The sequence below is a fragment of the Mastomys coucha genome, unplaced genomic scaffold (genome assembly GCF_008632895.1).
Source record: "Mastomys coucha isolate ucsf_1 unplaced genomic scaffold, UCSF_Mcou_1 pScaffold3, whole genome shotgun sequence".
Lineage (NCBI taxonomy): Eukaryota > Metazoa > Chordata > Mammalia > Rodentia > Muridae > Mastomys > Mastomys coucha.
In genome coordinates, this window is record NW_022196909.1 from 47,896,159 (window position 1) to 47,909,923 (window position 13,765).

General features: G+C 49.7%; 1 protein-coding gene across 3 annotated transcripts in view; it reads left to right on the plus strand.

Annotated features, from left to right (window-relative positions):
- The window catches only part of LOC116074261 (diphosphoinositol polyphosphate phosphohydrolase 1), a 45,660-nt gene that overhangs the window by 18,756 nt on the left and 13,139 nt on the right, over positions 1-13,765 (plus strand). For all 3 annotated transcript variants that reach the window (XM_031346536.1, XM_031346537.1, XM_031346538.1), the window contains exon 2: positions 5,754-5,864. In XM_031346536.1, coding sequence (XP_031202396.1) covers positions 5,754-5,864 — 111 coding nt within the window. The remainder of the gene's footprint in view (positions 1-5,753; positions 5,865-13,765) is intronic.

A 13,765-nucleotide genomic window follows, 5' to 3' on the forward strand; every position in this document is an offset into this window, starting at 1 on the left:
TTTTTTTTTTTTTTTTAAATTTTCCCTCCCCCTCTTTTTTTTCTTTGCTCCAAGGAGTTTGATGCCCTCTTCTGGCCTCCATGGATACATGTGCACCAAACTATCCCCTACATAGAACACATTCCTATGCATAATTAAAAATAACAAGAAATTAAAATGTACAGAAGGGAACCTAACTTGGTGAAATTGAGTTGGAAATACGGAAAGTGTCTTGGGAGACTTTACAGTGCCAAGGAACAAGCAAGTGTAGTTGCCAGAAGAGAGCAAGAACTCAGCAAGTTCCTTCAAGTTCAGTAATAACTACAGTGTTCTGCTGCGTGCTGGTGGTGCACTCCTTTAATGCCAGCACTGAGGGGGCAGAGGCAGGCACATCTCAGTTTCAGACCAGCCTGGTCTATAAAGCAAAGGCTACACAGGGAAACCTTGTCTTGAAGAACAAAAACAAAACAAAACAAAAACCTACAATAATGTTTGTCATCCTACTTCAATATTTTTTTCAGTATTTTATTTATTGGAGCAGGCATGGTGGTGCACTCCTTCAAATCCCAGGGTGTGGGAGGCAGAGTCAGGTGGAGCCTTTTGAGTTTGGATCTAGCCTGTCCGTATCTCAAATTCTAGGCCAGCCAGGGGTAAGTTTCCAGAGATATTACTACTACTGCTGCTGCTGCTGCTGCTGCTGCTACTATTATTATTATTTTTGTTTTGTTTTTGTTTTTTCGAGACAGGGTTTCTCTGTGTAGCCCTGACTGTCCTGGAACTCACTCTGTAGACCAGGTTGACCTCGAACTCAGAAATCCGCCTGCCTCTACCTCCCAGGTGCTGGGATATTTTATTATTATTATTATTATTATTATTATTATTATTATTATTATTATTACTGTCTGTGCACATGTACGTATATATGTGGTGTGTGTGCCTCAGTGCACACAGTCTCTCATTCATTCTTGTGCTGCTGTACGGTGAAGCTCCGCTGTGGCCAGTTTTACTGTAGGAAAGCTGGGATTACAGATGGGCACTGCTGTGTCCTGCTTTTATGTGGGTTCCCAGGATCTGACTCAGAGAGTCAAGCTTGTTCAGCAAGTGCTGGCTTCTCTTTCTTTGCCAGTTAGGCTGTTACACCAGCCCTCTCTTCCTTAATTCTTGCTGTCCAGTTGAAGTAGGTGACAGGGTACTGTCCAGAGCCCTGGGCTCTGAGAGTGTGCAGAGCAGCAGCCATTTCTCAAGGCTGTTGGCTGGATTAGTTTTCACCTGGACATGTAAAAGTTGTAAGTATGCCATTACTAAAAATATGTGCTGCTCAGAGCTCTCCCGTATTTGTACTGAGTGCATCTATTCTGGGGCCCTGTTGCACTGCCAAGATGCCCTAATCCCCCAGCTGCTGAACCTGCTCCCCACCCTGGAGTGACAAGTCTGCTTCCTTCTCCATTGTCGCTGGCACATGGGTAGTTGTGTCTCAGTACTGCAGGCACACAGGTAAATCTCCCCGCTTCCTTCCCGTTGGCTGTTTGACCCTTTGGAGGCTCCTGTACAGCCATCCTCTGGTAGAAGTGTTTAAATGAGAGTCAGTAAGCAGGGTTAACTTGGGAAAGGACCCGGGTAACAGTAGCCATGGTTGGCTTCAGACTCAGAGGTCTGCCCGCCTCTGCCTCCCCATTGCTATGACTAAAGGTGTGGGCCACCATAGCCTGCTAAGGGTGTATTGTTATAGTGGAGATGTGGCCCTGGAGGAGTCCTGGAGTTTAGTGAACTCTGCCAAGTTTAGCCTCAGTTCACAGGCCTGATGGAAAGAACTTCTGGGAGGGAAAGTTGGCTTTGGTGGTTCCAGAGAGATTCTGGGCTGTGACAGCAGGTGGGGCAGGGCTGTCTGTGATGAGAGCAGGTGGGGCAGGGCTGTCTGTGATGAGAGCAGGTGGGGCAGGGCTGTCTGTGGTGAGAGCAGGTGGGGCAGGGCTGTCTGTGATGAGAGCAGGTGGGGCAGGGCTGTCTGTGGTGAGAGCAGGTGGGGCAGGGCTGTCTGTGGTGAGAGCAGGTGGGGCAGGGCTGTCTGTGATGAGAGCAGGTTGGGCGGGGCTGTCTGTGATGAGACTGTTGGTCTTCACACACCATGACCCAGGAAAGAGAGACCGGTTAGAGCTTGAAGGGCCTGTCCTTTATGAGTTACTGCTGAAGGCCAGGGACTGAGCATGAGCCCGTGGAGGACTATGTTTCACCCATGTCCCCCAAAGGCTCATCATAGCTATCGTTATAGTGCTAGTGAATTTAGTTCCTCCTGATAGTCTCAAGTCTTAACTGCTTCAAATACTGTTCTGAACACAGCGAGGGCCGAGCATGCCTTCTGACGCTCAGACAGTGCAAGACAGAATGCTACAGACTTCCATTGAACACTGCCAGTGTGAACCAGCAGCAGGGTTGTCACTGAAACACTGTAGTTCTGGGTCCAGCGCCTGGGGCATGCGGTGGCAGTCCCACCCCCTTGGCTTTGGCATTTGCAGCCTGTGTAGTCTGGACCAGCTTCACTCTGCACTGCAGCTTTCTTCCCTCAGCAGACATCCTACATGGCTAGCATCCACAGCAGACTGTAGAATAGCGTCCACTGCCTCACTCCGCCTTCATGGGACCCCAGAGGAGATCTGACCCCCCTCAGTGTGTTGCCTGGCCTCGCTCTTCTCTTTTGAACCATCGTGTGAGCCTTTATTGTCCTTCAGTCTTAATCCTGCGTACCTACAAACTACCTACAAAGTAGCAGCATGTAGACAGTATTGTGCTCCGTCAGCTGGAGATGTAGCTGGGCCCTGTGGGCTGTGGGTATAGTGTCTTCTGAGAACCTATAAAATGATATTTTCCTGAGCAGCCCCTTTCTGTCAGTGTGTCCCTTTGGCTTTCTCTGATTGATTGAGACAGGGTCTTAGTATGTTAGCCTGAGCTGGTCTGGAACTTGCTGTGTCGTTCATGTTGCCTTCAAATTTGAAATCAGCATGCTTCAGCCTCCCAAATACTAGAGTTACAGGCATTTGCCACCATCTTTGAAATTGGTTTGTGTCTTATACCCCAGGCTTCATTGGGAGGTCCCAGCTTTTAAGCATGTCCTGTTGCCAGCATGTCCTGTGTGGAGGCTTGCTTCATCTAGAGCTTTATAGACGTGTACTCCCAAATTGTATTTCACAGCTTCCTGATACTCTGTTTCATTGTTTCCCATACAGATTGTAAGGCTGTAATCCCCGAGCAGGGTTGAAGCTATACTGAGTATACTGTCTGGACTCTCTGCTAAATAAATTAGTTTGTTTTTTTTTTTTTTTCTTTTGGCTGGGCTAGGGTGGTGTTGAAACAAGATCTTACGTAGCCTAGGCCAGGCTGGCCTCCAGCTTCCTGTATTGCTGAGGATGACCATGACTTCTAATCCTCCTGCCTCCACCTCCCCAGTGTTGAAATGATGAGCTCACTCTTTCTTTCTATTTGTCTATCTGTCTATCTATCTATCTCAGATTTTTGAGGTGCTGGGAACCAAATTGGCATTGCACGCATGGTAGGCAAACTTGCCAACTGAGCTGCACCACCAACCCCATCACTTTTAAAATTCAGCCTCACATTTTAAGGAGTGAACAAAACTTAGATTATTTGTCACAAGGAGCTCAGTGTTCACTGTCCACCTATCTTTTGACATGTTAGCTTTCTTAACTCCCAAAAGAATGACCACCAGGCGAGGATTCCAGCGGCTTGGAGGGCTTTCAGCCCCCCCTTCCAACCTCTTTGTCTACACAGACTAGTTCCAGAGGCCTGAGAGCTGATATGGTCAGGTCTAGTGGTTGCATCCAGCTGTTTCCAGGTACTGGTTTCTGTATTTGTCTCCTTTGTAGTACTGTGACCGGGTCTTTGGCAGGGACTCCTCACAGGTGGGAATGCCACTGTGACCCGAGGCTCCTTAAGGACCTCAGCCCACGCAGGGATGGGTGGCTGGAACACATGGTGGCAAGTGCTCTCCACAGTACTGCAGCCTAAAGCTGAGCACACAGGCCAGACTTGGGGTAGGAGAGCCTTCACCACAGGCATGCCCAGTTCAAGACTTCTACCAGCCAGAACTTAGAAGGCTCTGCCATTGTGGAGGTAGTGCTACAAGCAGGGGCCAGGTGCTGTGTAAACATGGCGCAGGGACACTCCAGAGCAAGCCGTGTAGCCAAGCGAGGCTGCCACCATGGGCCAGTGTTGTCCAGTGTGACTTTCTGTGCTTGGTGGGATTAGGAGGTGCCGTCTTGTTAAAAGAGTTACATCCCTGGGGGTGGGCTTTGGGGTTTAAAAAACCCACACCATTCCTAGGTAGTAAAAGTGCACTATCTGTCTGTCTGTTTGTCTGACAATGAAATTTCCCAAAGCCCCAGGTGCTGAAGGAAGATGGGATGGCGGGAAGGTCAGCAGTGTCAGTGAGAGCCAGAGAGGTAGGAGCCAAGGTGGCTGTAGGTCAGGAGGTTCAAGCACAGCCAGAAAGCGGCCTGTGGGAAACCAGCACCCCGCCAGCTGCTCCTGTGCACCTTCCCTGGAGCCGCTGAGTGGGTGGGGGAGGAGCTCGGGGAAGGCTACACTTCTGTTTCCAGAAAGCAGTGAAGTTATAATCTTTGAAGGTGCATCTTTTTATCTTTAGTCGGTGGGTGTATGCATATGGGTGTGTACACGTGAGTGTCACCAGCCTTGTCCAGGGGGGGTGGGGCTGGTTTCCCTGGAGATGGACTTCCCCAGTGCGAGTGCTGGGGAGCAGATGGCTTCTCTGTGTGAACGGCCAGCCCACTTATTGCTCGCCAGGCCTTTGCCTTTTGTCCTTTTCCCTGCTTGTTTGTTTGTTTTGAGACAGGGTTTCTCTCTCTATATATAAAACCTTGGCTGTCTTGAAATTCATGGTGTCATCTTCCCATTTCCTTTTTGTTGTTGTTGTTTTTCAAGACAGGGTTTCTCTGTGTAGCCCTGGCTGTCCTGGAACTCACTCTGGAGACCAGGCTGGCCTCGAAATCCACCTGCCTCTGCCTCCCAAGTGCTGGGACTAAAGGCGTGCGCCACTGCCCAGCCGAGACTCTTGTTTTGTAAAAAAATTTATAGTATACATTAAAAAACTCTAGGGCTGGAGAGAGGCTCAGCAGTTGGGAGCACTGGCTGCTTTTCCTGAGGACCCTGGTTTGATGGGCAAACTCATGGCAGCTCACAGCCATCTGTAGTTAGCGTTGAAGGGATCCCAGTGTCCTCTCTGGCCTTCATGCACCTGGCATACAGACATACTCCGTGCACATAAGGTGCTGACATCTCAAACATAAAGTAAATAAAAAAACTCCACTCATCAGCTGCCATAGCACTTGAGTAGTAGAAGGACTTCCACCTCGCTGGCGCCCAGAGGGAGCTCGGCTCTGAGGGTGCTTTGCGGGCCTGTGGAGGCATGGCAGCCGGCTGGTGGCCTCTCTCCTGCTCCTCTTGCTGCTTTTCCAGGCTTGTTTGTCCCACCTGTTTCGTGTTACCTAAGGGATTTAGGAAGAAGGAGAGGATGGAAGAGAAGGGGAGAGTGAAGGGAGTCCAGAGCCACAGCTCTCAGTTGTTCCCAGGATATGCCTTCGGCATGCCCTGGTGCAGTGCCTGCTGTTCCAGAACCAGGCACTACCTCGTAAAGTTATTTGAAGGTCTAAGCAAGAGCCAGTTCTTAGTTACCGTGGTGCTTGTTCTGTTTGGGCTGATTTGTGAATATCGCTTGCATGTGACCTCCCTGTGACCTCTGCCTTCAGGTGCTGCTCGTGAGCAGTAGTCGCCATCCTGACCGATGGATTGTCCCTGGAGGAGGCATGGAGCCTGAGGAGGAGCCAAGCGTGGCAGCTGTCCGGGAAGTGTGTGAGGAGGTATGTGCTTGAGGGCCTGTCCTGCAGGTGCTACTGTCCCCTGTCTTAGCCCCCTTGAGTGGTATCCTTGTGACCCCAGAAAGACAGCATTTTAACGGTCACCACAGCTTCACGGCTGCAGTGCGGTGACAGGACAGGGTTTGTCCCCACTCCCTGCAGGAAGGCTGTCAACAGTGATGTTATCTAGTGACACCTGTCAAGCCTTTGTGACCTCTTGTGGCTCTCCTCCAGCATCACCTCTGGTACTTGTCATAGATCCAATGTCAGTGCTAAGAGGAGGAAGCTGCTTGGGGAAGCTCATTCTCAGTTACATGGAGGAGGGGAGGCCATGGCTCCTGTGCCTGTCGCCATGGCTAGTGAGATAGTGCTGGTTATGGTACAGCACACACTGTGTGCATGGGAGGGCTGGGGTGTGGAAGAGTGCTTTCCTAGCATGTGTGAGGCCCATGTTCAGGCTCCAGGAATTCTCTCTCTGAGAAAAAGAGCTCATGGTCTAAGGGAGAAAGAAAGGCCAAGAGGAAAGAGTGGGGTTGCTCTGCAGCCTGTGGCGCCCATAATCCGCTCTTCAGTGCGGCCTGGCTGAGGACTCGTGAAGACCGCAGCAGAGCGCAGCGACAGGTTCTCTTGTCCCCACGAACTTCCTTGGCGCACACAGTATTTTTTAAAACTGTATTTGCTTGTTCTAGTGGGAGTTAAACTGGAATCTGTGGACATAGAGTGGCATGTAGGACACGGGCCTGGGAGTACACTCCAGTGGTCAAGTTCTTGCCTAACATGTGCAAGGGCAAATCTCACTTCTACCAAAACCAAACAAAGGTTCTCGGGGCCAGGCTGTGTCTCAGCGCGTGCAGTGGTGACCTCGCATTCCCAAGGTCCTAAGTGCGACCCAGCACTACATGGACTGGGACCATGACATAGACCTGTAATTCCAGCACTAAGAAGTGGAGCAGGGGGCTGGAGAGATGGCTCAGTGGTTAAGAGCACCAATTCCTCTTCTAGAGGTCCTGAGTTCAATTCCCAGCAACCACATGGTGGCTCACAGCCATCTGTAATGAGATCGGATGCCCTCTTCTGGTGTGTCTGAAGACAGCTGCAGTGTACTCATAAAAATAAAATAAGTAAATCTTTAAAAAAGGAGGAGGAAGAGGGGGAAGGGGAGGAGGTGGTGGAGGAGGAGTTGGTGGAGGAGGCAGGAGGGTCAGAAGTTGAAGGTCCTCAGCAGCAGAGTGATCATGAGGCTCTGTCGCTCTTGCCTGGCCATAGGGGACCATGACTCCTGTGGGCAGTAGCCATGCCCCCTCAGCCTCCCTGGTTGTCCTACTGTCCTTTGGCTGTTTTCTGGCTGTCTCGGTATGGTAGCAGCCCACCCCTCACTGTCCCATCTCACCCCGGCAAGCACAGGGTCTGCACATTTACCTCAGGTCTCCTTACTTGGAGGAGAGAGCTGGGCTCAGAGCAGCTTCTCCCGGGGGTGACTGCCTGGCTCACTGGGTCTGTCTGTGTAGCTTGGCTTTCAGAGCCTCTTGAGAGTTACCAAGATGTACTGATGTACTGCTTCATGCCCAGAATCTCAGCACTGGGGGCAGAGACAGGGGATCAAGTTTCAAGGTAGCTTGGTTTACATAGTGAATTGAGTTCAGAGGCAGATAGGTTCCATATTAAGACCCTCTCTCTAAATAAACACCTTTAATTATATCACTCAGGAGACAAAGGTAGGCAGGTCTCTGCCTCACAAATAAGCAAAATAAGTAAATAAATAATAAAATAAGAGACCAGTTAATAAAAGACTTTTTTTTTTCTGAGACAAGGTTTCTTTTTATAACAGCTTGTGCTGTCCTGACACTTGTTTTGTATATAAAGCTGGACTTGAACTCAGAGATCTGCCTGCTTCTGCTTCCCAAGCACTGGGATCCAAGGTGTGTGCAACTGCTTGGCTATAACAATCTTTACAATTTATTTGGCTAGAGATTTACTTATATTTTAATTTAACATACACCTTTTCTATGGTGTAAAATATGAATGGGTGTTCGGGTGTGATGTTCGCCTGTGTTCCTAGCATGTGGGAGGTGGAGGCAGGAGTCAGTAGGCTCTTGCCTGAGATGCTCTGTAAACAAAACAAAACCCTGATAATCTGTAATTTTAGTCAGTCAGATAAGAGCACTACACTACACTGGAGTCATACAATCAGTCTTTGTCACAGACGTAGCCATGGACGATACACTGTGCGTGTGGCCTGACTGTGTGCCAGTGAGACAGTTCCTGCAGAACCAGGCTGAGCCGTCACCCCCACTGCTCAAGATTTTGGGGCTAGCATCCTCAGCACTAGCCCCAGCTTGTCAGAAATGGGACCTCCTGCCCCCAGTGCTGCAGACCGGATGGGATAGGGTCCCAGGTGACATGTAAACACAGTCTTGTCAGCTCCCACACGGAGCTGGAAGGACTCTTGGAGGGCCAGAGTCCTCTTCATTCTAGTCCCTCTGGTATATGAGGGCCAGGAGGGCCAGAGTGCTTTTCTAGACGCTGTGTTAGATGCAGCTAAGTTTCCTTTGGGAAACCCAGGCTCTCGTGTACACCTCTGCATAGACTACCCCAGCGGAGACACGAGTTTTGAGGAGATGCGTGTCTGTACTGCCCGCTCCCTGATTTGCCCGTTTCTCTAGCTTTTGTTTGGCTGCTTCCTGGCCCATCCAACAGGTGACAGCCACCTTGGCGGGCCTGTTGTAAGGTGTCTTTTAGGAACTCGATTGTGCAGCCTTGTCAGAATCTCCATGTCAGTGATTCTGTGAGCAGTTCTTATCCCTTAGCAAAGCCTTTTTTTTTTTAAATTCAAGTATTTTTTTTGAAAGATTTATTTACATTATGAGTATAGTACAACTGTCTTTAGGCACACCAGAAGAAAGCGTCCGATCTCATTATTGGTGGTTGTGAGCCACCATGTGGTTGAGCAGTTGGTGCTCTTACCCATTGAGCCATCTCTCCAGCCCAGCAAATCCTTTTAACCTAATCAGATCTGAATCCGCTGATTGCTCTTGGGCTCAGCTCCGAGCAGGTCTAGGTTCCTGTGAGCAGTGATTTCTGTGGTCACATCTGCATCCTTCCCTGCTGGCCCTGCTAATACCTTCCAGGAAAGTGAGATGTTGTGGCCGAGCACCTCGGTCAGCTCCCGAGAGAGCCATGATCTGGACAGTCACACAGGCTTGAGTCCATGGGACATGAAAATGGAATAGAATTCACTGCAGATCTGCAACTTGTGGGGAGCACAAATAAATAAAAACTGTAATCTGAAAGTCTCCACAGTCTTATCCTGTCAGTCACCACCCCCATAGCGCCTGCCATCATCACAGAACCCAGCCTCACACACTTCCATGCTTGTGGACAATGCTGTCTTGGTGGACAAAGGTCTGGAGTTCCTTTGTCTCCTGTAGATCCCGGTGCTGAGTTCCTCCGGCTCGCTTAGCGTGGGCTTGAGCACAGTAGGGGTTGTGGATAGACAGGAGAGTGAGCATGGCCATTCTTTCTCAGCCTCCCATTTTTAGAAGAAAAGGAAGTTGTAAATAAATATATGTCCCAGCTCACTGCTATCGGGCTGGCAAGATGGATCTGGCTGCCCTCCCAGAGAAGCCGTGTTCTGTTCCCAGCTGTGCTGTGCGCAACTGCCCAGGACTCCAGCTCCGGGCGTTCTGAGGCCTCCTGAGTTCTGGCTGTCCTGGAACTCACTTTGTAGACCAGGCTACCCTTGAACTCAGAAATCCACCCACCTCTGCCTCCTGAGTTCTGAGGTAAAGATGTATGCCAGCATCCCTGGCTTACACTTGTTCTTCTTGAGGCAGGGTCTCACTATGCAGTGTTGGCTGGCCTCAAATTCACTGTGTAGGCTAGGCCGTTCTACACCTGCTTCTGCCTGTTTCTGTTTCTTAAATGTTGGGATTAAAGGCATATACCACCATGCCCCACTAAAAAAAAAATTTTTTTTTTTTTCCTTTTTGAGACAAGGTCTACTCTGTTATGTAGCCATGGCTGTCCTGGAATTTCTATGTAGACCAGATTGGCCTCAAACCTGTGGACATCCACGTGTCGTTGTTTCCAGGTTCTGGGGTTAAAGGAGTGTACTACCACATCTAACTAATTTTTTTTTTCATTTTATTTTTTGTATGCATTGGTGTTTTGCCTGTATAACTGTGTGAGGGCGTCAGATCCACTGGAACTGGAGTTACAGGCAGTTGTGAGCTGCCGTGTGGCTGCTTGGAATTCAACCCTGGTCCTTTAGGAGGACCAGTAGTATTATTAACTAGCTAAGCCATTTTTTTTTTCAGCCCCAACTTTTTTTTTTTTTTTTTAATTAAAAAGCAAGCTGTTAGCCGGGCAGTGGTGGCACACGCCTTTAATCCCAGCACTTGGGAGGCAGAGGCAGGTGGATTTCTGAGTTCTAGGACAGCCAGGGCTACACAGAGAGACCCTGTCTCGAAAAGAAAAAAAAAATGTTCTGAATGTTCTGAGGCTGGGTGCCTTGCCTCTCTGTTTTCCTTCTCTGCCTTTCTTCTTCCCTCTGTGGTACAGCCTGCTAACCTTTACCTCAGCTGCCTGCTCAGGGTCACCGTTTGCATGGCTGCGTGGCTCTGAGCTCTGTACGTGTAACCTCCACTGAAATCCTACCTCCCCTGTTCATCTAATAGCCTTTATTTGGGGCGTGTGTGTGCTTTGTAAGAAATTCTTCTGAGTTGAAGAGTAGCTAAGCCGGTCCTTGCCTCAGGAGGCTGCCTCGAGTTCCGGCCTGTGTCTGATGACGGACTGTAACCTGTGAGCCTGTAACCCTGCCCTGCCCTGCCCAAGTGGCTTTTGGCAGCGATGTTTCACACAGCAATGGAGACTCTGACAAAGACACCAGTCTTCACAGACAAGCAACAACAGTAAGCTTGTCCTCTGTAAGAGCAGCGGTGCTCTGACCTCAGAGCCTGTCACTGCAGTGAGTGGTGCCCCTTAGTCTGCAGCAGGGCTGCCTTTACTTGTCCGTGAGTTAAGTGTCCGAGACACTCACCAGGGCTTCTACTGTCAGTCCCTAACCTTCCCACCTCCCAAGGACAGGGAGGATGAATTTTTCCAATTTGTTCATTTCGTGGCAGTTGCCTTAAATGCTAGCGATTCTTTAGTCAAGGAAATGACTAATTTCAGGGCAAACAACTACTCAAATCGTCTTTCCTCCATTTCACAACTGAAACAGTCAGGTGCTGTGGCACTGGCCTTTAATCCTTGCACTCAGGAGGCAACGATGGGTGAATCACTTTGAGTTTGAGGCCAGCCTGGTTTACACAGCAGAGTCCAGAATAGCCAGAGCTACATAAGGACACCTTGTGCAAAAACCCAAAGCCGACCAACCAAACAAATAAAATTAAATATCAGCTGGGAAAAGTGGCTCACCGCCATATTCCCAGCATTTGGAGGGTGAGACAGGAGGATCCGGAGTTCAAAGTTATCTTGGGCTGTCCCAGAATTCTATCAAAAACTAAATCAAAAAGAAGGGAAGAGGAAGCTGCCTTTTACTCAGCTTATCAGGAATAACTGAGTGCCACCCATTGGTGAGCAGTTAATTCAGTAGCTAAGTACAGAGATTAGAATCTGCTGTTAGGAGCGCCGACTGTTTTAGACCGGCTTGTGTTGGAACGCTGTTGCATAGAGGTTGAGTTACTGGGATCACAGCCAGTCTCCTGTAGTGGAGTGAGCCCAGCAGAGTGTCCCACAACACTTGTGTGCTTTCCTGTCCAGCTCCACACTCGGAGGGTGCGTGAGCCATTAGGGAGCGTGTGCTCACAGTGGACAGGTGTTTGAATCTGCCGGGAAAGTAGTGCGAGCAGCTCCAGGTCAGTGAGGTTACAGAGGCAAGCTGGCCCAGAGGCACCCTCAGGAAGATGGTAGAGCCAGAGAGGTCTGCATGGGGAGCACGAGCCTTCGTGTGCATGAAAGGGCAAGGGCGGGGTGTCCTCAGCTCCCCTTGTGTTTAAAGGGGTTTCACTGAGACTTGTAGGGAACATCCTGACTTAAGCTACTCTGAGCAAACAATCCTCTTTCAAAGCTAAAACAGTGGGCACAAATGCCTGCTGGTGGGCATGAGTAGCCTCAAGTTCAGTCCCAGGATCTCCCATTAGGTAAAAGGAGAGAGCTGGGCAGTGATGGTGCAACTCTTAGTCCCAGCACTTGGGAGGCAGAGGCAGGCAGGTCTCTTTGAGTTTGAGACCAACTCGATGTACAGACTGCATTCCAGGACAGCCAGAGTTCAGAGAGACAGGTCTCAAATAGTCAAAGAGTAAAATATGATAGAAGGAAAGAACTGACTGCACAGAAGTGTCCTTTGCCCTCTGTGTGGGTGCCAAGGTATGCACATGCCCCAGTCACAGAAACAGGTCAGTGCGCACACACGAATAATAAAATACAGATGTTAATGCAAGCCACACACATCTGGAAAGAGTACTGAAGCAAGTATGGGTGCTGGGCCGCCTGCATTGCCAGCACTCGGGAGGGGAAGGCAAGGGAACGGGGGGCGTGGTGGGGGCACGGGGAAGGTGGCTGTACTGGCTGGTTTTCTGTGTCAACTTGACACAGGCTGGAGTTACCACAGAGAAGGGAGCTTCAGTTGGGGAAGTGCCTCCATGAGACACAGCTGTGGGGCATTTTCTCAATTAGTGATCAAGGGGGTAGAGCCCCTTGTGGGTGGTGCCATCCCTGGGCTGGAAGTCTTGGGTTCTATAAGAGAGCAGGCTGAGCAAGCCAGTAAGGAACATCCCTCCATGGCCTCTGCATCAGCTCCTGCTTCCTGACCTGCTTGAGTTCCAGTCCTGACTTCCTCTGGTGATCAACAGCAATGTGGAATAAGCTAAATGAAGCCCTTCCTCCCCAACTTGCTTCTTGGTCATGATGTTTGTGCAGGAATAGAAACCCCGACTAAGACAAATTGGTACCAGAAGTGGGGTATTCCTGTGACAACCTGACCATGTTTTGGGGAGGACTGTGGAAGGACTTTGGAACTTTGAGCTAGAAGAGCCACTGGTTGTTAAGAACTCTGTGGGATGTTCTGTGGGAGCTTGGAAGATCATGTTGAGAACAGTGCAGAAGATGGAGGCCTGGCTTGTGAGATTTCAGAGGGAAGATTAAAGACTCTTACCAAGGCCGTTTCTAGTTTGATTGTGAAGAGTCTGTGGTTTCGATTAGCTGGGGCTGAAGTATCAGCTGTGATTAACAAGATACCAGAACTACTAAGGCAAAAACTGCATTGCTGGGACTATTGATGCTGGTTAGCTGGAGCTAAGAAGTTAGTGGTGATTAAGAAGAGACCAGCATCACTGAGGTGACATCTTCTGGGAAGTGTTTTCTGAGAGCACAAAGAGGCTGTGTTCCAGAGATAGCCAAGGTTGTACCTTGTGCTGCAGCAGGACTTGGTAATGTGTAAGTACCCAGGTGGTACTGGTTTTGAAGGCATGAAGGAGTCATGAAGAGCAGCTGAGGCTCGGCACTGTGAGAGGCCATGGAAGGCCATTGGTGAAGGGGCAGCCTTAGTTACAATTGATGGCCGAGGACTGAAGGGGTCATGCAAAGGAGTTGAGGCCTGGCACCATGAAGAGAGTCTATGAGAGGCTATTGGTGAAGCCTAGTTACAGCGAAAGACAGCGGTGTTTTAGAGATGCCAGTACCATGAATGACCACCAAGAACAGCAGCAGCAGTGGAGTACAGGCATCTGGAGCCTAGAAGACAAGGTGGGTGCTACAAAAGGCAGAGCTGGAGAAGTGACCCAAGCCCTTGGAGGAATCCAGAAGATTGTGAGTGGATCTCAGACATTGGACTCCACGGTTGGAGTTTGATTTTTGCTTTTGATTGTGACTGTGCCCTGATATTTTTCCCTCTTGAAGGAAGA